We start from the raw sequence: 25226 nt of genomic DNA on the forward strand, positions 1-25226 counted from the left end.
TGCTACTCCAGCTTTCTTTTGATTTCCATTTGCATAGAACATCTTGTTCCATCCCCTCACTTTCAGTCTGTATGTGTCTCTAGGTCTGAAGTGGATCTCTTGTAGACAGCATATATATGGGTCTTGCTTTTGTATCCATTCAGCCAGTCTGTGTCTTTTGGTGGGAGCATTTAATCCATTTACATTTAAGGTAATTATCTATATGTATGTTCCTATTCCCATTTTCTTAAATATTTTGTGTTTGTTATTGTAGGTGTTTTCCTTCTCTTGTGTTTCTTGCCTAGAGAAGTTCCTTTAGCATTTGTTGTAAAGCTGGTTTGGTGGTGCTGAACTCTCTCAGCTTTTGCTTGTCTGTAAAGGTTTTAATTTCTCCATCGAATCTGAATGAGATCCTTGCTGGGAAGAGTAATCTTGGTTGTAGGTTTTTCTCCTTCATCACTTTAAGTATATCCTGCCACTCCCTTCTGCCTTGCAGAGTTTCTGCTGAAAGATCAGCTGTTAACCTTATGGGGATTCCCTTGTGTGTTATTTGTTGTTTTTCCCTTGCTGCTTTTAATATGTTTCCTTTATATTTAATTTTTGATAGTTTGATTAATATGTATCTTGGCGTGTTTCTCCTTGGATTTATCCTGTATGGGACTCTCTGTGCTTCCAGGACTTGATTAACTGTTTCCTTTCCCATATTAGGGAAGTTTTCAACTATAATCTCTTCAAATATTTTCTCAGTCCCTTTCTTTTTCTCTTCTTCTTCTGGGACCCCTATAATTCGAATGTTGGTGTGTTTAATGTTGTCCCAGAGGTCTCTGAGACTGTCCTCAGTTCTTTTCATTCTTTTTTCTTTATTCTGCTCTGCAGTAGTTATTTCCACTATTTTATCTTCCAGGTCACTTCTCTGTTCTTCTGCCTCAGTTATTCTGCTATTGATCCCGTCTAGAGTATTTTTAATTTTATTTATTGTGTTTTTCATCGTTGCTTGGTTCCTTTTTAGCTCTTCTACATCCTTGTTAAATGTTTCTTGCATTTTGTCTATTCTATTTCCAAGATTTTGGATCATCTTTACTATCATTATTCTGAATTCTTTTTCAGGTAGACTGCCTATTTCCTCTTCATTTGTTAGGTCTGGTGTGTTTTGACCCTGCTCCTTCACCTGCTGTGTGGTTTTTTTGTCTTCTCATTTTGCTTATCTTACTGTGTTTGGGGTCTCCTTTTCACAGGCTGCAGGTTCGTAGTTCCCGTTGTTTTTGGTATCTGTCCCCAGTGGCTAAGGTTGGTTCAGTGGGTTGTGTAGGCTTCCTGGTGGAGGGGACTAGTGCCTGTGTTCTAGTGGATGAGGTTGGATCTTGTCTTTCTGGTGGGCACGTCCTCGTCTGGTGGTGTGTTTTGGGGTGTTTGTGGCCTTATTATGATTTTAGGCAGCCTCTCTGCTAATGGATGGGGCTGTGTTCCTGTCTTACTAGTTGTTTGGCATAGGGTGTCCAGCACTGTAGCTTGTTGGTCCTTGAATGAAGCTGGGTCTTGATGTTGAGATGGAGCTCTCTGAGAGATTGTCGCCATTTGGTATTATGTGGAGCTGGAAGGTCTCTTGTGGACCAGTGTTCTGAAGTTGGCTCTCCCACCTCAGAGGCACAGCCCTGATGCCTGGCTGGAGCACCAAGAGCCTTTCTTCCACACGGCTCAGAATAAAAGGGAGAAAAAAATAGAAAGAAAGAAAGAAAGAGGATAAAATAAAACAAAATAAAACTATTATAATAAAAAATAAGAAAAAAAAATTAAGAAAAAATTTTTTTTAATTTTTAAAAATAGATTTATTAATATTTTGTAATAAAAAATAAGAAAAAAATTAAGAAAAAATTTATTAAGAAAAAAATTTTAATTTTTTAAAATAAAAAAAATGAAAAAAGTTATTAAAAAATTTTTTTAATTTCTAAAAAAAGGAAATAAGGAAAAAATTATTAAGAAAACATTTATGAGGAAAAAAAATTTTTTTTAAGTAAAAAAAGAAAAAAAAAACAAAAAAAAAAACGGATGGACCTAACCTTAGGACTAATGGTGAAAGCAAAGCTATACAGACAAAATCTCACCCAGAAGCATACACATATACACTGAAAAAAAAAGGAAAAGGGGAAAAATTAATATATCCTGCTCCCAAAGTCCACCTCCTGAATTTGGGATGATTCGTTGTCTATTCAGGTATTCAACAGATGCAGGCACATCAAGTTGTTTGTGGAGCTGTAATCCGCTGCTTCTGAGGCTGCTGGGAGAGATTTCCCTTTCTCTTCTTTGTTCGTACAGCTCCCGGGGTTCAGCTTTGGATTTGGACCCGCCTCTGCATGTAGGTCGCCTGAGGGCGTCTGTTCCCTGCCCAGACAGAACGGGGCTAAAGGAGCAGCTGCCTCGGGGGCTCTGGCTCACTCAGGCCGGGGGAGGGAGGTGTAAGGAGGAGGTGGGGCGAGCCTGCGGTGGCAGAGGCCGGCGTGACGTTGCAGCAGCCTGAGACGCGCCGTGCATTCTCCCGGGGAAGTTGTCCCCAGATCACGGGAGCCTGGCAGTGGTGGGCTGCACCGGCTCCCGGGAGGGGCGGTGTGGAGAGTGACCTGTGCTCGCACACAGGCTTCTTGGTGGCGGCAGCAGCAGCCCTAGCGTCTCCTGTCCGTCTCTGGGATCTGCGTTGATAGCCGCGGCTCGCGCCCGCCTCTGGAGTTCGTTTAGGCGGCGCTCTGAATCCCCTCTCCTTGCGCGCTGCGAAACAAAGAGGCAAGAAAAAGTCTCTTGCCTCTTCGGCAGCTGCAGACTTTTTCCCGGACTCCCTCCCGGCTAGCACGGAAGCCGGAGCCTAAGCTCCCAGCCCCCGCCCGCCCCAGCGGCTGAGCAGACAAGCCTCTCGGGCTGGTGAGTGATGCTCGGTGGCGAGCCTCCGTGCGGGAATCTCTCTGTTTTTCCCTCCGCGCCCCTGTTACTGTGGGATCCGCGCTGATAGCCGCGGCTCGCGCCCGTCTCTGGTGCTCGTTTAGGCAGTGCTCTGAATCCCCTCTCCTTGCGCGCCACGAAACAAAGAGGCAAGAAAAAGTCTCTTGCCTCTTCGGCAGCTGCAAAATTTTTCCCGGACTTCCTCCCGGCTAGCACCGAAGCCCGAGCCTCAGCTCCCAGCCCCCGCCCGCCCCGGTGGCTGAGCAGACAAGCCTCTCGGGCTGGTGAGTGCTACTCAGCACCGATCCTCCGTGCGGGAATCTCTCCGCTTTGCCCTCCGCGCCCCTGTGGCTGTGCTCTCCTCCGTGGCTCCGAAGCTTCCCCCTCCGCCACCCCCCATCTCCGCCCGCGAAGGGGCTTCCTAGTGTGTGGAAACCTTTCCTCCTTCACAGCTCCCTCCCACTGTTGCAGGTGCCGTCCCTATTCTTTTGTCTCTGTTATTTCTTTTTTCTTTTGCCCTACCCAAGTATGTGGGGATTTTCTTGCCTTTTGGGAGGTCTGAGGTCTTCTGCCAGAGTTCAGTGGGTGTTCTGTAGGAGCAGTTCCACGTGTAGATGTATTTCTACTGTATCTGTGGGAAGGAAGGTGATCTCCGCGTCTTACTCTTCCGCCATCTTGCCTCGTCCCCCCCTTCCCTTTTTATTTGTTTATAGAAACAAGAGAACAGGTCAGATAATATTTTGTGTGGATTCTCTGCTTCCACATGTCCTTTATAGTTGATTTACAGTTGGCCCTTGAACAATGGGGGCTTAGGTGCCCTGACCCTCTGTGCAGTCAAAAATCTGAGTATAACATGTAGTCAGCTCTCCGTATTTGCAGTTTCTCTCTAGCCATGGTTTCACATATGTGAATTCAATCCTATAGTACTGTAGTATTTACGAGTGAAAAAAATCCTTGTATAAGTGGACTTGTGCAGTTCAAACCCATGTTGCTCAAGGGTCAACTGTACTTTTAAAAATATGTGATAGTTATTTTCTGAGCTGCATGCACACTTTTAAAAAACTTATATAACTGGATGAAAAAATTATTTTGAAATAATAATAGATTCATAAGGTGTTGCAAAATCAAATATACCATGGGCCAGTTATTCTCAGTGATAACATTTTCTATAATTGCCATCCAACATCAAAACTGGGAAATTGACACTGTTGCAATGCATAGAGCTTATGCAGATTTCACCAGCTTTATAGAGCTTATGCAGATTTCACCAGCTTTATCTGTGTACTCATTTGTGTGTTGAGTGTTTGTTTGTGTGTGTGTACTTCTGTGCAGTTTTATCTCATGAATCTCAATCTTATTGCTGCGATAGTCAAAATACGGAACTGTTCCATCACCAGTGTTCCCTCATGCTACTCCTTAATAGTCACACCTTCCACATGTACAATTTCTGAAAGACTAATGTATAGATAGTAGTTTGTTCAAATGAAATGATAATTTAGGATAACTACTACAAATCAAAGCACTTAATAACATCTTAATATAAATTTGTGATTTCACAAAACAACCTTACCCTTACAAAGTGCAAACATGTCCAGCATATGTAAGCTCTGGATTTTTAACAGAAGTGTCCCATCTGTAGGGGAGGAAAAATAATTTTCCCTTTACCGTTCTAGGTTCTTTGGCTGTATAAAAATTAAATTGACATAAAACAGATTAACAGGAGAAAAACAAGTTTAATTTTGTATGTATGGGAGCCCCATAAAAATATGAGACTCAAAGACGGCCAGGCAGTTGAGGCTTATCTACCATCCTGAACTAAGGCAAGGAATAGGGGCTTGGGGCTTCAGAGGGGAGGAACACAGTTCACAGGAAGATGAGAAGAGTATATGTATGGTAAACAAATGTTTGCCCTGCCGTGCAGAGAAGTCTTTCAGATATAGAAAGTTATCTTTGGTAACAGCTCTCTTTCTGTTACAGACCTCCTTTTTAAATTTTTAAATGCAATTTAGGGGAAGGTGAAAAGCTTCTCCTGAGTCTGCTGGGTTTTGATTGCCATCAGCTCAGAATAATACTTGTGCCAAAGAGGCATATTTTGGAGTGGCATATTCTTCTCCCCTTCACATCCTGTTATATTTTTCAGCTTGAGGTAAGCTAGGCACATTGCCTTTGTAGGGTATTTAGTCACCTAACTGGCACATTTTCTGTGCATACTTATCTAATGGCAATATTATTAGGGAAATTTAAAATATCTTATTCTGATTAAAATTTTTAGAAATGTTAGTAATATTGGAAGTATTAGGAATATAAGAATATTAAGAATATAAAAAATAACCAATTGGATGAAATATACTTTGAGTCATTGGGTCCCTGAAATTTTTATTCTAATTTAGTTCATATGATACTACATGTAGTAATTTAAAGAAAAAACTGCTTTAGAATTTACATGAAAATGATTTAGAACTGAAGGGATCTCAGATTATCTAATATAAAATCCTTATTTTAGAGGTGACAGAAAGGAGGCCTAAGGAAAAGAGATTTAAATGGGGGTCATAATTGAGATGGAATTGACTAGAGCCCAGACCTCCTGCAGTCTGGTCTGGTTCACTTTTTGTTATTTAATTACCATTATTTTAATGGGAGCATTGATATATGTTTATAGCAAAATATTTTTCCTTTTATGTTAGCTGTAAAAAATCTGAAAACTTTTTCACTTTTCTCCTCTTAAACTGAGCCTGTAATAGTTTAGTTATCTTCTGCCCCATTGGACATTTTTCCTTATTCTTTGTTGAAACTCTAGCTTGAACAGGAATTGGAGCTATCTCGAAGGTTATTGAATCAGTCAGAAGGCAGCAGAGAAACACTTTTGCATCAGGTAAGTCTATGCAAGCTATGCTAATCTGCTTTTAAATTAAATCAGGATTGAGTCTCTTTCCCTATTAAATGTCTTTGTGAAAGGGAAAAAAACCTTAGATCTAGAAGTTTTTTTCCTTAAGGAATGTATATTAACACACATAAGCAAAAGATGAAATCCTTTCAGGAAGATTCAGAGAAAGCCAATACAAAACACCAGCCCAGGTTCCCACTGTGACAGTGTATCTTGCTGATTGCTTTTCCAGTTTAGGAATTATCTCTCTTAGCATAACCAGTGTAAAAGTGAGACTGGATGTGTAAGATAAAATTTTCCCAGGAGCTTAATTTTATTCAAGGAGACGTTAGAGAGTGAAGGAGGAAGTAAAATACATAAAACAGACCTTGCATGTTCAAGTTACTTTGAATGCATCACTGTCTTATATTCACATTTTCAAGATGCTACCTGCTTCCTTTTAACCAGAGATAAGGCTTAATTTTAAAGCATAACATTTTGCAGCCCATTAGCCCATAATAGGTGTTTGGTGCTTCTGATATTTAAAGTTCAGTAACTTGAAATAGCCATTTTATACACATTGGATAAGGGCATGTGGGTTTCTAACTACCTTTCTGCCTGTGTTTAATATAAATTGCAATTGTAACTTCCTCTGTTTTGAGGTGTGGGTTACATAACTCACTACATAATATGCTAGGTAGGCAAAGTTGTCAGACATCTTAGACGTTCAGAAGGAGTATTACGTTTTGCCATTTAATCCTGAAGCATCTGAAACACCGTAGCTCCTGTTTTACAAAATGTTTAAAAATGTGTAATGGCTTTGTTTTGCAGCCAGTGGTCCAATGGAATTAATGTTGGCAGAGTTTAGACTTTCTTTTTTGGAAGTTTATATTTGTATTCATTTCCTTCTGATTCTTTTTTTTTTTTTTTAACTCTGCCTTGTAATTTCTAATCTTATCTTTTGAAATAAGAGATTTATGTGTTAAGGTTGTCATTGTGACTTTACCTGAGTCTTTCTGCCACTGCTGACTTGTTTAAAGGTCATTGTGGACATGCTTGCTAGTCTCCAGATATACGCAGATGAATAAAATGGTACCTTACCTCAAGGATTTTATAGTTTATTTAACAGCTTTTATTGCTTATTTATTTTGAGCAGTACTTTGATATCACAGTGTGCTAAATTGTGATCATTTCATTTGACTTTACCAACCAATAGACTATGTTCACATGAAAGAAAATAAGTGAAAAATATAAAAATGTATAGTACTTAATTGGAGGTAGTTTGGGTTAATAACAGTAGAGTGGACTGAGGCGAAAATAGGGATTTAAAAAAAGTGTGATCAAATTCTTTGTCACAGTAGACACAGAGAAGGGGAAAGAACATTCATTGTTTGTGGACGGAATGGGAGGAATAAAGAAATGGAGCAAGAGACTGTTCCACTGTGCTTGGCATAACAAGGAGATTAACTTGGCTTCAACTTGTGCTTACAATAGCCCATTGGAAGTAAATTTTTTTTCCCTAGAAAAATAATTTGTAAGTTCAGTTATTCTTTTCCTGCTTTTAAAACTGATAAAAGTTTCATTTTTGACTGTGTGTATTTAGGTAGAAGAACTCCGTACACAACTTATGAAAGCAGAAGGTGATCAAAAAGGCTTAGTACATCAAGTATCTCAGATTTCCAAGCAACAGTCAAACCATCAGGACGAGCAAGAAGATGACTGGAGGTTTAGAAGAGGTATAATTCTGACTTGTAAATGTCTGGGGCTTTATTGATCTTTCTTAAATATTTCCCATTTTCAGAATCGCTTTCCTTATGTTATATTCTTTTCATCCTATTTCTTGATCTACTACAAGGTTTTCCAAGTTAATCATAATTTAGCATCCAGTTTTTTAAAAACAGACTTAATTTTTAAATTTTATGTTTATAGCACTATTGAGCAGAAGGTACAGAGATTTCCCATGTACCCCTGCTCCCACATGTCACAGCTTCCCCCACTATCAGCAACCCTCTCCACAGTGGTACAGTTGTTATAACTGATGAACCCTACATTGACACACCATTGTCATCCAAAGTCTGTATTTTACATTAGGGTTCACTCTTGTTGTGTGTTCTACAGGATTGGACAAACATAATGACATGTATCCACCATTATAGTATCATAGAGTAGTTTCACTGTCTTAAAAATCCTCTGTGTTTCACTATTCATCCCACTCTCCCCTAACTTCTGTCAAGTACTGATCTTTTTATTGTTTCCATAGTTTTGCCTTTTCTAGAACCTAATATGGTTGGAATCATACAGTGTGTAGCCTTTTCAGATTGGCTCCTTTTACTTAGTAATATGCCTCTAAGTTTCCTCCATGTCTTTTCATGGCTTGGTAGCTCTTTTAAAAAATTTTTTTCTTAAAGCACTGCATAATATTTCATTGTTTGGATGTACCACAGTTTATTTATCCGTTCACATACAGAAGCCCATCTTGGTTGCTTCCAGGTTTTGGCGATTATGAATACAACTGCTGTAAACTAAATGTCTGCGTGCAGATTTTTGTGTGGACGTAAGTTTTCATCTCTTCTGGGTAAATACCAAAGAGTGCGATTGCTGGATTATATGGCAAGAGTATGTTTAGTTTTGTAAGAATCTTCCAAACTGTCTTCCAGAATGGCTGTATCATTTTTCCCTCTACCAGCAGTGAATGAGATTTCCTGTTGTTCTGTATCCTTGTCAACATTTGAAGTTGTCAATGTTCTGGATTTTGGCCATTCAGATAGGTTTGTAGTGGCATATCGTTGTTTTAATTTGCATTTCCCTGATAACATGTGGTGTGGAGCATCTATTCATATGCTTATTTGCCGTATGTGTATCTTTTTTGGTGAGATATTCATTAAAGTCTTTGGCCCATTTCTTAGTATGGTTGTTTGTTTTCTTATTGTTAGTTTTAAGAGTACTTTGTATATTTTGGATGGCAGTTCTTTATCAGATATGTCATTGCAAATAATTTCTCACAGTCTGTGGCTTGTCTTTTCATTCTCTTGACAATGTCTTTCACAGAGCTGAAATTTTTAATGAAGTCCAGCTTGTCATTTCTTTCCTTCATGGATTGTGACTTTGGTGTTGCATCTAAAAAGCCATCACCAAACCCCAAATCATTCTCTTATCTTCTAAGAGTTTTATAATTTTGCATTTTACATTTAAATCTGTGATCCATTTTGAATTAATTTTTGTGAAAGGTGTAAGATCTGTGTCTAGATTCATTTTTTTGCATGTAGGGCTTCAGTTCTAGCACCGTTTGTTGAAAAACTATCTTTTCTCCATTGTATTGCCTTTGCTCCTTTGGCAAAGATCAGTTCACTATTTTTATGTGGGCCTACTTCTGGACTCTCTATTCTGTCCCATGTATATACCTGACCATTTTTTTTTTGCCAGTACCACACTGTTTTGTTGGATAGTGTCAGTCCTCTAATTCTTTTCTTCTCCTTCAATACTGCACTGGCTATTCTTTGACATTCCATGTAACTTTAGAATCTTTGACATTCTTTGACATTCCATGTAACTTTAGAATCAGGTTGTCAATATACAACAAAATAACTTGCTGGGATTTTGATTGTGCTTGCATTGAATCTGTTGATGAAGTTGGGAAGAACTGATATTTTGACAATATTGAATCTTCCTGTCCATGAACATGGAATATCTCTCCATTTATTTTGTTAATCTTTGATTTCTTTCATCAGAGTTTGGTAGTTTTCATCATATAGATTTTGTTAGGTTTATACCTAAGTATTTAATTTTTTTGGATGCTAATGTAAATGGTATTGTGTCTTTAATTTCAAATTTCACTTGTTTTTTGCTGATATTAGCATCCAATTTTAATGTCTTCTCTTCTTGATTTTTAAACCCATTTCTGTTGTCAGACCTGCTTATCTCATGAGTCTTTCTTTTAGAAAGAGACAGCAAGCCAGTAGTGGAATTTTTTTCAGATTCATATACACACACATACACACACACACACACACACATTTTTTTCCCCAATATATGCATACAATTAAGATTCTATCTTTTTGTTACTTGGAGATTGGTGACAAAATTTAATCACATTGTAGAAGTGGTTATCAACAATATGACTGGCTTTTTCTTATGTTGATTAGGAAGACTTTGTGTTTGAAAATTGTTAGAATGATTTTTCAGTGGAGGTGTTGATTTAGGTTGTAGAATTTAATTACTCTGGATGTATTTCTTTTTGAAAGTTTGTGTTTAACAGAAATGTTGATACTGAAATTTTATAATGGTTTCTAGTAGACTGTTTCAGACTATTTAAATATTAATGCTTCTTACTCAGATGCCTAAATTACTGTAGAAACTCTTGTAAGCATTTGATGTTACAAATTCCCCAGATTCCCTACACATAACTCAATATGTTGCCTAAGTTAGAATTTCCACATTGCCAGAAAATCTTCACTGGATGGCAAATTTTGACATACCTATCCTAATATATTTGCATGCCATTAAGTTCACTTGAGTTTCATGTGATGTTGTAATTTCATCATATTTTAACATCAAATACTTTAAAATTTATTTTTGAAAGTAAAATATAAGGTATTAGATTATTCATCAAATTTTCATAAAGATGCACATAGGAACTCTCATTTTGTTTGGAAAAAGATTCTGTGGTACATTTGTTATATGTTTTGTTGTCTCATAAAATCTAGTTATTTTTGGTGTCTTTGAGGACTAGAAGTATCTCTCTTTTTTTTTTTTTTAATTAATTAATTTATTTTTTGGCTATGTTGTGTCTTCGTTTCTGTGCGAGGGCTTTCTCTAGTTGTGGCAAGCGGGGGCCACTCTTCATCGCGGTGCGCGGGCCTCTCACTATCGTGGCCTCTCTTGTTGCGGAGCACAGACTCCAGACGCGCAGGCTCAGTAGTTGTGGCTCACGGACCTAGTTGCTCCGCGGCATGTGGGATCTTCCCAGACCAGGGCTCGAATCCATGTCCCCTGCATTAGCAGGCAGATTCTCAACCACTGCGCCACCAAGGAAGCCCATGAATCTCTCTTTTTTTTAACTACTTCCCAGGTTAAAAAAAAAAAAAAAAAAAACCCTTAAAGTTCTCTTGTCATTGTGACAGTGGACTTCTTCACCTTCTTTTAACAGTTCTAGAGTTTTCATCTTTATAGAATACTTGTATTATTTTTAAAAATTCTACATAAGAAATTACACTCATCATGCTCTGACTGCTGTTTGTTCCTCTATCCGCTGCAAAATGACTTCCACTTCTGCTTCTAAAATTGACTTTGCTTAGTTTACTAGTGGTCTTCTCTGTCAAATTCAAAGGAATCTTTCCATTACTTGCCTTACTTGACTCCTGTTTGTTTCCTCTTAGAACTCTTCCACTGACTTCATTGTTCCTACTCTTTCCTGGTTCTTCTGTCTTAATTGTTTTCAGTCTTTGTATTTGAATCTTTTCCTTTTGTTTACAGTTTGCCTTTTAAATGCCGCTGTTGTCTAGAATCCTATTTATGATTTTTCTCACTTAGTACCTCTCCCTAGGGGTTGTTATTTAATCTTATGCCTTAGCTATCACCTACAAACGATGATCCCTAAATCTAGCTCATCTCACTCTCCTGACCTTCAACCCTCCAGATGGAGTTGTTCATTGGGCATCAATATATGTCTTTCCAGAATGCTCAGTCAGCCGATTTACAACTGAATTCATCCTTTCCTCAAAACCTGTTTTTATGTCCTATCTTAATTGATCGTATCATTCTTTATCCAGATAAGCCTAAAATACAAAGAACATCCAAACTTATTCCTTCTCCCCTCCATCTAATTAGTCTCTACATTCTGTCTATTTGTAGATTCTGATATCTCTTGAAGTTGCTTCTTTCTTGTTCCCCCTAGCCCAGTTTAGGCATGCTTCATCTCATCTCTGTTACCCTCTTAACTTGTCTTACTCTGTTGAATAGCTTGTCTGTAATCTGTCTTCTGTACTGCTACTAAAGGGACCCTTCTAAGACACAAACCTTTCATGTTATTCTCTTGATTAAAACCTCCCATTATAATTTATTGAGTTCTTACAGGGCATTATGCTACTCATTTTACACTGTCTCCTTTAGTTCTTACAACTATTCTATGAGGGGGGAATATTCTTACTTCCATTTTAATGACTTAAAAAAAAAAGACTAAAGAACAAAGAAATTGAGTGCCTTGCTTATTAAAGTTACATTTGTTGGAAGTAGCAGACCAAATCTTTTTTCTACCCAAACTTGAACTCTTAACTACTATCCTGTACTGACCCATCATTGTTTGTAGCAAGAGTTCTTTAAAATGGAACATATAACCCGCTGGGTGTGGGAGGAGAGTGTTTGTAACACTATATTTTATACTTTATGTTTTAAGTATTTTATTTTTGATAAACGTTTCATTATATATATATATATATATATATGTGTGTGTATATCCATATATTTATATATATCCACACTCATATTTTACATCTATATTATGAAACATATCAAAGTATTATGTCATCACACCAAATACATATGTGTTTTATAAATATACATATACGTATATGTGTTTATACACATATTCATATGTATTATCTCCATAATTTGTATACTATATTCATACTAATGTTAATTTGTATATGTGTATGTATACACTAATGTTATATATATCATGAAACATGTCTATGTCTATATGTAGATAGGTACTATAGAGAGATATATGCACACACATATGCATATATAAATTTATAAAATAAAAAATGTATTTATAAGATGAATGAATATGTATATTTGTCAAATGAATATATACATTTACACATAAAAAATATGCATATTTTCACATTGAAGACCTAGCAGGAGTGGGCAGAGTATGGCCCATGGGCCAAATCCAGACCGCCTCCTGTTTTTGTAAAGAAACTTCATTGGACTAAAGCTACTCCCATTCATTTATGCATTGTCCAGGTCACTTTTGCAATATAATAGCAGAAATAAGTAGTTGTGACAGAGACCATATAGCTGAAATATTTACTGTCTGACCCTTTACAGAAAATGTTTGTTAACTCCTGGTCTGTAGGCTAATTTCTAAGCTCCCTGGCAGTGCATAACTCCCTGCTGACTCTCCTGTTTCCCACCCTCATATGTATTAGCTATGTAGAACTCCTGTGTGTGCAGTTACCTGAATATGAAATCCAATATTGTTCCTCTATGCTTTATGCTGTTTCCTTTCCCTGAAATATCACCCCAACTTCATCTCCTTTGCTTGGTGAAATTTTGTATCTATTTTTTAGAACTACCATAGTAACCAGTTCTTCCTACCTCAGTTTCTCATTAAGATAGAGTTACTCATTCTATCCTTTGGACTATTTTTGTATAATAACCATTTATTATACAGAAATTATACAGATATAGAGAAATATTTGTCTAGTATCTATAAGTGCTCTTATCACGCTATTAAAATACCTATGTATCTTTCATCCAAAATGTACCATTTTGACATTTTAATATTTCTAAAGTTAGGATGTGTCTTACGAATGATCTATAAATTGGATTTGCTAGTGTTTCCTTCCTTCTTTCCTATTCTGGAAAGGAAGCTACTAGAAAAAGAGTAGTTTTAAATTGATAACATATGTTCCAATTTTTGACATCTTAAATTCATGGAAGTACTTTATTTATATGTTTTCTTTCTGTTCTTGGAATACAAGCTCATTGAGAAAAGGATTTTATTTAGTGTTATTTATCTTTGAAAAAGACGGTGTTAACAGTGCCCTGTTCATCATATACCAAGTATTTCATGTTGAACTAAAAATAAATACTAAGTCAATTTGTATTGTTCAGTGATACAATTGTACGTAGTAGTCTCCAGAATTAATAGATTAGAGGTCATAACACAATCAAGATTTAGCAGCATCATTTGTTTATGTTACAAGAAAAGTGTTTTGTTGTGTGAACTTCACTAACTTCAGTTAGGTGGAGAAGGTTAGTTGAAAATTCTTTCAGTATTTTTGTTTTAGAGTTTGGGGGTAATATAGGAATGTAAGGCAAATTAAAGAAAAAAATGCATAGAATTTTCTTGAAATAAATTGTACTAGAAATCAGATAACACTTTAAGTTTAGTATCAAAATGTGATAATATTGGATGACACAGCAATGTGTATATTCTAGAAAACTGTGTGAGACTTGAAACAATAGAATGACAAATTCTGAAAAGTCTGTTGGGTGACAGTGACAGTTAATAAGTGGATTGTATTAGGTAGAATATTAAAACATACCATTCGAAAGTACATTATCCTGTGAGTAACGAACAACCATCAAACTTTACATTTTCTCTTTTAAGGGGTTGAGCGGGAAAAAGAGGATCTGGAGAAGCAGATGTCAGATTGGAGAGTGCAGCTGAACTTCAGTGCAATGGCATCTGAGTTAGAGGAAGTGAAGCGGTGCTTGGAGCGAAAAGACAAGGAGAGAGTACATTTGGCGGCACAAGTAGAGGTGACTTTGCTGTTTTTAAGCTGTATTCAAAGGACTTCAGTTCTGTTTCATAGAATTGCTTAATGAAATTTTAATATAAAGATTGTGATGTTTTATGAACTCTAGTTTGGATATAGATAAGGTAAAGTTATATAGATGACCACTTTAATTACATATAAAAATTTCTATGAATTCATTTCTCTTCATTGGGACCTCAAAGCCAGGATACCTATCAAACTTGAAAATATTCTTGTTCCAGTAGCAATTGAGCCCATCCCTCACACAGAGGGGCCTTTTTTCTTTGAAGGAACAGTTATTTGGGGGGTGAAACTGGCAGAAGGCACAGCAAAAAGTTATTACTGATATTTTTTCTTTGGGAACATAAAGGGTTTCAAATCTCCAGCTGTTTGCCATGAGGTAGAGTTGATGCCTCCATCAATTTAGAGTTGTGTAGTAGTCATGAATGATGTGGCAACCATGAGTGAAGTGTAACTAGGCAGCTACCGTTTCCAGGTTGCCTTTTATCCAGCACAGATGGCGTAAGTATCAGAAAATATTAAAAATCAAAGGAAAGGGGCTTCCCTGGTGGCGCAGTGGTTGAGAATCTGCCTGACAATGCAAGGGACACAGGTTCGAGCCCTGGTTTGGGAAGATCCCACATGCCACGGAGCAACTGGGCCCATGCGCCACAACTACTGAGCCTGCGCGTCTGGAGCCTGTGCTCCGCAACAAGAGAGGCCCGCGCACCGCGATGAAGAGTGGCCCCCGCTCGCCACAACTAGAGAAAGCCCTTGCACAGAAACGAAGACCCAAAACAGCCAAAAATAAAATAACTAAATAAATAAATTTAAAAAAAAAGAAAAAAAAAAAGGATCCACTAGCTAAAAAAGAAAAAAAATCAAAGGAAAGAACTTCATAAAAAGAAAATGGCTTAATTCCTATTTTAATTATGCAAATTAGATCAAACATGGAGGACACATTTGGAAATAGATATGTATCAGTCTTACTCTGTTCTTATTAGTGAAGTTGTGTTCTAATTGTAATAAGTTGCCAGATTTGAAGAATTTCCTAAATAATAATGAAAGGTAGAAAATTGGTGTTAAAAGCATATAACTTTATATAATCCAAAGGAAATATTTAATGTTACTGCAGTCTGAGTTTCTCTTTCATCTTGTCTGTGCATCAATAGAAAATGTATCTTAATTCATTAATTAATTAACTTTAAGCTGATAGTTAAGTTTAAACACAGTCTAAAATCTCTACATTTTTTATTCCCCCCCCACCATGTTTTATGTTTTTGACATCAAATTTTACATCTTTTTGTGTATCCTTAACTGTTTATTGTAGTTACAGTTGATTTTCTGACTTGTCTTTTAACCTTCCACTAACTTTTTAAGTGGTTGATTCACTGCCTTTACTATATATTTTCCTTTACCAGTAAGGTTTTTTCCTTTCATATATTTTCCTACCTTTATAGGGCCTTTCCTTTTTCACCTAAAGAAGTTCCTTTAACATTTCTTGGAAGGCTGGTTTAGTGGTGTTAACCTCTTCTTAGTTTTTTCTTGTCTGGGAAACTCTTTTTATCTCTCCTTCAATTCTGAATAACTTTGCCACATGAGTATCCTTGGTTGTAGGTGTTTTTCCTCTCATCACTTTAAATAAAATATATCATGCCACTCCCTTCTGGCCTGTAAAGTTTCTGCTGAGAAATCAGGTGATAGCTTTATGGGGCTTCCCTTGTATGTGACTTGATTTTTTTTTTTTTGCTGCCTTTAAAATTCTCTCTTTAGCTTTTACTGTTTTAATTATGGTATGTCTTGGTGTGGATCTCTTTGGGTTCATCTTGTTTGGGATTTTCTTTGCTTCCTGGACCTGGATATCTGTTTCTTCCAGCAGGTTAAAGTTTCAGCCGTTATTTCATCAAATACATTTTCTACCCCTTTCTTTCTCCTCTCCTTCTGGGACCTCTATAATGTGAATGTTACTATGCTTGATGTTATCTTAGAGGTCTCTTAAACTCTCCTCATTTTTAAAAATTCTTTTTTCTTTTTGCTGTTCTGATTTAGTGATTTCAGCTATTCTGTCTTCCAGGTTGCTTATGTATTCTTCTGCATCACCTCATCTGCAGTTGATTGCCTCTAGTGTATTTTTCATTTCAGTTATTGTATTCTTCACCTCTGATTCCTTCTTTTTTATATCTTCTAATTCTTTTTCGAAGTTCTAATTGTGTTCTTCCTTTCTCCCAAGTTCAGTGAGCATTTTTACGAGCATTGCTTTAAACTCTGTATCAGGTAAATTACTTACGTACATTTCATTAAAGTTTTGTGTTTTTTTCCTGGGGTTTTATTTTGTTCTTTTGTTTGGAATAGAGTCCTCAGTCTTCTCATTTTGCTTCACTTTTTGTGTTTGTCTTCATGAATTCGGAGAAACAGTTACCTCTCCACATCTTGAAGATGTGTCCTTGTGTAGGAGTGTCTTTATACAGACTATGTATGTCCAGTGGCTTTTATGGAAGGGCTGGAGCCAAAGTGATCCTGGGCTTCTCCTGGGGTGTATTGGGGGCTGCTCCCTGGTGGTAGGGGTGCTGGAGCTGGAGCCGTATGGGCTGGGGCTTTGCCCAAGGCCCATAGAGGGCCACCACCTTGGCAAGGGGGCTGGAGCCAGAGGGGCTAGAGTTGGAGCCCAGCATGAACCAAGGCTCCTCCAGGGGTGTGCCAGGGATTGCCGCCTTGGTGGGGGACTGGAGAGGGAGCCTTGCGTGGGCTGGGGGGGTCTGATGAGGCAGTCTTGGCAGGACAGCTAGGGTGTTAGGCACTTGTCACTCTGCTGCCTCTGTTCTGGGACTTGGAGTAAGTTCGTGTTGCCAGTCTTTAAGAGCAAAGTCTCAGTTTTCTACAGCCCTCCAGCTCTCCTGGCTGTAAGCCCTGCTGGTTTTCAAAACCAGTTAAGGGGGCTTGTCTTCCAGGTGCCAGTCTGCAGGGCTGGGGTACCCGAAGTTGGGACTGAACCCCTTGTTCCTTAGGGAGGACCTCTGAGTTTGTGACATCTCCTTTCTCTTTTGGGTCACCTGCTCGGGGTTGACCTGCTGGGTTGTGACTAAATTACTTCTCTTCCCCTTGTACTCATCTTGGTGTGGTTTTCTTTCTTTATATCCTTAATTGTGGAAGAGCTATTCTGCTAGTCTTCAGGTCATTCTCAGAGGTAGTTGTTCTATAAGTAGTTGAAGTTTTCGTGTGTCCTTGGGAGGAGGTGAGCTGAAGGTCTTCCTACTCTGCCATCTTGATCTTGCCTTCCTCTCTACATGTTTAATAAATTCTTACTAGAAATATTCTCAGAGCAGTTGTAATTGTAGGACTTTTAAAGTATTTTTATGAGAATTATTTAGCCTTTTATTCTGCTGACAAATGTGGTAAAATATATGATTATTTTGTCAAAGTTAAATATTAAAAAAAAAAAAAAAAGTATGCTAATGATGCCAGAGGCAGAAAAATCTCTTTGCTGAGTTGTTTAAAACCACATGTTGGTCTGTCCTCCCTCCCTCCTTCCTCTTCTCCCTTCCTTCCCATTGTTTCTTTTTATTTACCATTTATGGAATAAATTGAAAAAACCTCAAGTATGTAGACATTTAAAAATTATTTATACTGTAATAATGCTCTCATTGAAAGAGGCTAGCTTTCCCTTTGTCCTAAATTAATAGTTCTTTTACATTTTCACATGTGTTACCAGAAGAGTTGGAATTCTCTTGGGTTAGTTGGGGTAGGTTGTATAGATTTGGATATGAAACACAATTGGAGAGAAAGATTGAACATTTACTCACATATGAAATAGTTAATGACCATCTATTACATGCCAGGCACTGTTCTAGTTACTGGTGACATAGCAATGAACAAAAACCCCTCAGATTTCCCTGTTCTATGAAGATGATATTCTAAAATTGACATAGAATGTTCTTTGAGTTTGTTGCAAGTATAATTGAAATTCCTTTTGGGGGATGAAAGATTTTTTTCCTAATTTCCATTGAAAAGGATATCACAAAAAGGCATTGTTCATACTCAAAGAAATTACCATTTATCAGTTTTCCCTGATTTTTCTTATTTTTAACAGTAAAATAATTAATTAAATTTATATCAGTTGTTTTAGATTTAGTGACCCTTCTGATTATGGCTTGTTTATTTTTTATACTTGTGGAGGCCCTTTGAATATCTTTATTCCTAAGCTATTGTCAAAGTGACATCTAGTATAGACTTTGTGAGAGAGATATATATAGGTCATGGATCACTCAATTTAATCTCTAACAGTGGAAAATTTATTGAAATTTAATTGAAAAACATTTAGCCTCCGCTTTACTTTTGGTGGCATGGAGTATTGCCTTATACATTCTATAAAAAATGGAAATTAATCTCCTTTAGTTGCTTTTTTAGAAATCAAATGTAAGTAAGAAAAGATGCATAAAATGAGATTATTGATCAGGCCCAAGAACATTTGAATGGTAACATTTCTTGTGGTTTGTTTGATCATTAATGTCTTTCTCTTTAACCTTGACCTAACACCTCTCCTGCAGAACCTTATACAGTCTTGTAGACTCATTTTTTCTTTATCTTCCGTCCTCATTTCCATCTTTTGTCTTTGTTCTAGTTGTTCATTGTTTCCATAGTGTCCTCTTTTTGTGGAAATTCTAAAGCTTTTCCTCCCTGAAGCCTTCTTGGATTGTATCCATTGCAAGTGATAATCCTTCTTTCTGAACCATCCTTTTGCCTATGTCACTGAGGATCTTATGGCACCCATCTCACACTGTCTTAAAGTAATCTGGATATGTTTCTTTAAAATTTCAAAGCAGGTTGAAATAAAGGAGAAATGGGGCTGCAGAAGAAAGCGGTCCTGTCACCAAGACAAATCTGACCTTGATGTCCCTACCTTGGTAAAGATACCATTTTTCAGTGTCTTGTCCTCTGGACAAGACATCTGGAAACTTGAGTTTTCTGTGTCCTAGAATTAATGTGACCCAGGATGCTGGTTCATATTAATAGTGACACTTGCAAGAGAACAGTATATAGAAGAGTGCCAGTTCATTGATGTACCCTGTGGGAATCCTATGTGGATATTTATACACTCTTCTCTTGTGCAGGGCACCAGTCTCCCAGTTTTCTGTACCTACATTTTAGAAAGCTGAATTAGTAACCAAAAAGTTGTTGGTGAACACAGAATCAGAGAGTAATGATGTCTAAAGGACTGTTTGTTCATGGCTATGGTAAGGCTCCCCCCACCCTCTACCTCTCTTTAACAGCATTCTTGTACCCAGAGATCCTGTTTACTTTAGCAGATTCTGTCTTTATTCCTGGAGTATGTTGAACTGATTTCTTCTGTCTTTCTAACAATCTCCTCTGCTTCCACTCTGATGCTTAACCTTCTGTTTACATTTTCTTTTGATATGTTGCTGTGCACAGATTTTGCTCTGGGCCATTTACCAGTATGCATTGATGTTATAATTCAAACTTGTGGCATTCTGGGAGCCACTTATGAATTAAAGACTTAGACCCTTTTCAAATCATAAATGAGTATGGGGTAAGAACCAGATCTTAACTCAATATCCTTTTATGCACCCCCTGCAAACAACATCTCACCCATTTTAGGCACTCAGTTAATATTTGTTGACTGAAATAATATATTGTAAAAAAACTTTACAGTTAATTTTCAAAGCTAACATTTGTTGTCCAGTCATTCCTTAAAAGCACATTAATTTCTGGAAGAGTTGTCAGTATTCAAGGGGACGTTTGCTCTTTCTCACTAATTGCATTAGTTTTTGTTGATCCAGAATATATATTTTAAGCAGTTGTTCTACACTGGGGAAAAAACAATGAAAATAGCTTGTGAAAAACCCAAATGAAAGCTACATTTGAGTTGGCATAATTTACTTTTCAAATTCTGTCTAAGACCTTAAATCTGTATGTGCATAAAAAATACTAAGTGTGGTTTTTCTCTTCTTCTAAACTTGAGTTGAACCTCATTAACCTTGATAGGCTATTTGTATTCATAAGAATTCCAAGCATCCTTGATCAATGATTCCTCCTGATTTAATCTCAGCCTTCATGTTCCATCAACTTACTCTTCTTGGAAAAAAAAAAAAATTTGACTTTTAAATTCAATGAAGAACTTCAAAGAAAAAAAAGCAAGGTGCTGTACATAATATAGATTAAGTTTTGAAAGTGATAATTGAGTGACAACTGACATGATTATTCATTAGCAGAAACTTGGGACTGTAATGCCAGCACTTCCTTTTAAGAAGAGAGAAGATTGTGGAAAATAAATGATAATCAATAATAACTTTTTTATGATTAGTACAGTAGAAACAGAAGGAAGATTGTTCCCTTCATGCATGCTTTTAGGATAAACTGTTTTGATTTTTGCATTTTTTATAGAAAGCTGGCCACTTTCCTACGCAGTAATGCCCACTTCAATACTACTTTTAAACCCTTCTTAGAGACCTGTGGTCTTAGACATCTTAATAACCTTGTCTGTAATTTCCTATTGTACTTCTTTTTTTAAAATCTTAATAATTTCTTCCTTATCCAAGGGCATGTTGTAAAATAAGGTATTACCTGAGCAATAAGTAATATTTAATATACAGGTTAGATTATAAAGAAAAATATTGGTAGCAAAACTTTATAGAGAAAGGCTAAAATTGTGGAACCTAGTAGAGATCAAGTCTGCCACTGTTATTAACCAAATTAACTCTCACATTAGGACAATTGCTAAGACCGTAGATGCACTGTACTCCAAGTTCTTAAAAAAGATGATTATTGGCAGAGATGCTGTACAAGTAGAAACTCTAAAACTAAACAAACCTTTACACTTCCTGAAAGATTTAGCTTAATTCCAAGGTCTTTCATCTATATGGAACAAATAGGAATTTTAGGAGTTGTGAAGAAAGGCCGTTTTTCTATTTTCTGTAACTGAGTTGCAACGAATATTTCCATAAAGCCAGAAAGTAGAAGTGGACTGAGCATTTTAATTTTGCTTTTAAACTATCACTAATATTTATTATAATTTATCGTTTGAATGTGGTGAATAAAGAAATAATTTAGGAATAAAAATGTCCATTTTCAAGTTCTTTCTTTTCTGAAATCATGATGATTTCTGCATCATTTTTTACATATAAATTGAATATGTAGGCCTTTGTGATTCTTTGTGTGTATATGATGTGTGTGTGCTTGTTCGTGTGTGTGCATGCATGCTTGAGGTGGTGCTGAGAGAGGGAGAAACTTACATCCCTCACAAAATAATGATGTATCGAAAATATATATTAGCTATAGATTTAATATTTAAAGCAATTATAAAGATAAAATATAGCCTTGGGAATAATGATTGAAGGACTTGCTTTAGAAAAATGGGTGATATGAAACAAATGAGGTAATGTTCTTTTTTTTTTTTTAATATATTTATTTATTTATTTATTTATTTTTGGCTGTGTTGGGTCTTCGTTTCTGTGCGAGCGCTTTCTCTAGTTGCGGCAAGCGAGGGCCACTCTTCCTCGCAGTGTGTGGGCCTCTCACTGTCGCGGCCTCTCTTGTTGCGGAGCACAGGCTCCAGACGCGCAGGCTCAGTAATTGTGGCTCACGGGCCTAGTTGCTCCGCGGCATGTGGGATCTTCCCAGCCCAGGGCTCGAACCTGTGTCCCCTGCACTGGCATGCAGATTCTCAACCACTGCGCCACCAGGGAAGCCCTGAGGTGATGTTCTTGCCTCAGTAATTGATGGTTATTCATTTCTTGACTACCACAAATGCCATTAAAAGGGGGATAAGTAGACTTTATAATAATCCAATTTAAACTGTTCGTGCATTATACCTGTAGTCCTAATCGTTACCTTATCATTAGAGTGATTTTAATTTGATAGCATATCATTTTAAGTGGAAAACGAAATTGTTTTTTAGGTGTTTGTTTTCAGGCAACTTTCTACAAGTGGAAATGAGATTGTACTGAGCCTTAAACCACAAAAAAGTCAACACGTTCATTATACTCTTGGAAATGTTCAAATAGTATGAATTATCTTTGTAAGAAAATTAAACTAAATTATTCATACGCACTGAGAAAACATTCTTTTAGTTTTTAATAAGTATCCATGGCTAACATAAAGGTTAATGTTAGCAAGTTTTTTCAAATCTATTAAATGCATTTAGTCTCTAGTACTTCACTGGGTGAAGTATGTGTTTATATTATGCAGTCTTTTATTTTGGGGGAACCTGTAATGATAAAATGTTAGACTGTTTGCTCTTCCTTAAAGAAGATTATAAATTAGGCAAACTTTTGGCAATTCTGATTAAAGAACAGTACCTCCTACTAAGAAAAACTAGAAAAGCTGGGGAAGACATATATTTTAAAAAACCTGTTTGAAGTTATCAGAGAGTTATCTGGGGACAAGGACAGGAGAGATAAAGTATTCTGTTAAGGAGTGGAATGCAAATTGACGGGCCTGACACTTAGCATCATTTTCCCTTGTAATGGGTTCTGAATCACAAATTGAGCAGAGTTTACAGCAGAGCTTAGGCCCACTGAAGAGGAAGAGCCCGGTGAACATCTTGCAGTTTCAGTTGGGGATACCCAAAGGGCTAAACTTCTGGAGTCTGGGTGAACTGAAAATACACTAACAGTCACAAAGACTATAACATAGCTTTGAATCTGCTTTGATTTTATCTGTCCTTATCCTTACTGCCCATTTACACAAAAGTACAGTTGACTCTTGAACAACATGAGTTTGAATTGCATGGGTCCACTTATATGCAGATATTTTTAAACAGTAAATATTTCAGTACTACATGATCTGTGGTTGGTTGAATCCATGGATGTGGAGGAACCATGGATACGGAGGGCCAACTATAAATTATACTTGAATTAAACCCCTGTGTTGTTCAAGGGTCAACTGTAAATCTTTTGGGGAAGAAGGTATGATCATCCTGAGCCCTGATACTATTTCTGTAATTTGTCATACAATGTCTAGCCTTTAATCAAAACTTAGCAGGCAGATCAGGAAACAAAACCACACTACTTTTTAGCAAAAGAAAAAAAAGCAAGAAATAGAAACCAGCAGATAGACTATTCAGATATAGGTGTTAACAGAAGTCAACTTTAAACGATGGTTATTAATATGTTAAGAAATTAGGTTATAAGATATTTAATCCTAGCAGAGAATAGGACATTATGAAAAGAATCACTAGAAATCTGAGAATTGAAATATATAATAACTAAATTAAGAGCTGGATAGGTAGGTAGAGTTTAACGGAAGATTAGACACATTTTTTTTTTTTTTTAATTCTCTAAAGAATTTTATGAGGCCTCCATCCATATATATGCTTAGGATGTATAATGTAGTATGTGGTTTGGTTTCTGGTTTTGTGTTCTGTTTTTTCTGTTTTCTAATTGGCAATGAGAAAAACAACTTATGCAGTCGTTTCATTCAATACATTTTGATTAAGGGGCTGTTAGGTGTTGGGTCTGGTGCTAGGATCTGGGTGTACACAAATGAAATCAACATTGCCCTCAATAAAGGCACAATCACTGAACTTGAATTTAGCACTTAAGTGTCAATTCGCTAGAAAAACCAGGCCTCTTCAGTGTGGGTGGGCAGAATCACTGTGAGGCTTAAAATGGAGAACCAGGGGTATGGGCTTGGGGCCTTGAACCTTTGGAAGTGGGCATGGGGCTTCTCCATCCCTACTGCACCAAGATGGCTCCTACCCTCCAAGGACAGAACAATATATATATTATATTGTTCATATATTATTATTATATATTATATATATTATATATATATAAAGGCAAAGAGTCATCAGAAGACAAAACAGCAGAAATATCTTCAAATAGAAATTGGTATTTGGTGATTGAAAATCTGAAACAATGGTTTCATAGTTTTACAGGTTTAATGATTTCATTATTATGTCACATTCTTCATTTATATTTGTAGTCTTGGGTATGTGCACAGCCTCCATGACCACCAGGGATGATTATTGTTTTAGCTGGACTCTCTTTGATGTCTATTTCCCTGCTCCTCCCATTCAGCTCTGGCTAGGCTGACTTTGTTGTTATCTCACTTAGCTTTTAGCCTCTCCACTAACTGCTAGCTGATTTTTTTTTTTTTTTTTTTTTGACAGTGCCCTTTGGTATAAATTGCTCCACAATCTGATTCAGTTAAAGTTGGGCCTCTCTGCAAGGGTAGGGTGTTGCCAGTCTTTGGGGCATTCTCTGATCCCAAGAGAGCTCTCCTTAGCTATCCTTTACTTGATTCTCTCTATTAAACTTCTATCTGATCTGTTGTTTCATTTGTTCCTACTAGTGATATGGAAACCACCAGCCTCTTAAATGCTCACACCCAAGATCGCCATTGTTTTTGACATCATCCTTAGAAATGAATTTTCTTATGCTCTGTTACAAATAACAGCAGAGCTGTTGAGCTTTCTGTTCATATGACCTCTCTCCTTCTCAGCATGACCTCTGCATCACTGCATTAGAGCTGAATTCAGGGACTATAATTTGTTTCCCTCTGGAGTGATACTCCAGCTCTTCAAGTGTGGTGTTGGGTAGGGATGGTAGTCTCTGATCTTCGCAGTTTGCCTCTTTTGTTATGGACCCTTCACTGTATTGAGTGAACTTGGGCAGGGGCAATCTAGATGTACTATGCCTTTTGCCCTACAAGTGGGGGTTGGTTGGGGGAAAGGAGACTTGTCCTTTGGCTGTGCCTGCTTGGGATAGAGCTTCTGCAATTCTGATCTGGGGGCCTGCCCCTCTATGGGTGAATTTGTAGCCCTAGACTGGGAGCTGGGCATAGGGGAAGTCCTGTCTTCTTGGGCTATACTTGCCTGGAGTGTTGCTTCATTCACACTGAGCTACGGAAGCGTACATTGGAATAGATTGTGGCTGAGATGCCACAGCCTCTCATTATTACCAAGATTTAATAGATTTTCTTAAATAAATGTTTCTTTATTTGCTGTATGCTCTTAG

At 37.1% G+C, this 25226-nt stretch overlaps 1 protein-coding gene across 5 annotated transcripts in view; it reads left to right on the forward strand.

Annotated features, from left to right (window-relative positions):
- The window catches only part of CEP128 (centrosomal protein 128), a gene marked incomplete at its 3' end in the record, with an annotated part of 432096 nt that overhangs the window by 110248 nt on the left and 296622 nt on the right, over positions 1–25226 (forward strand). For all 5 annotated transcript variants that reach the window (XM_082451219.1, XM_082451220.1, XM_082451221.1 and 2 more), the window contains 3 exons: positions 5705–5779; positions 7374–7506; positions 14106–14257. In XM_082451219.1, coding sequence (XP_082307345.1) covers positions 5705–5779; positions 7374–7506; positions 14106–14257 — 360 coding nt within the window. The remainder of the gene's footprint in view (positions 1–5704; positions 5780–7373; positions 7507–14105; positions 14258–25226) is intronic.

This window comes from Balaenoptera physalus (assembly GCF_965194825.1).
Source record: "Balaenoptera physalus genome assembly, chromosome: 2".
Taxonomy (NCBI): Eukaryota; Metazoa; Chordata; class Mammalia; order Artiodactyla; family Balaenopteridae; genus Balaenoptera; species Balaenoptera physalus.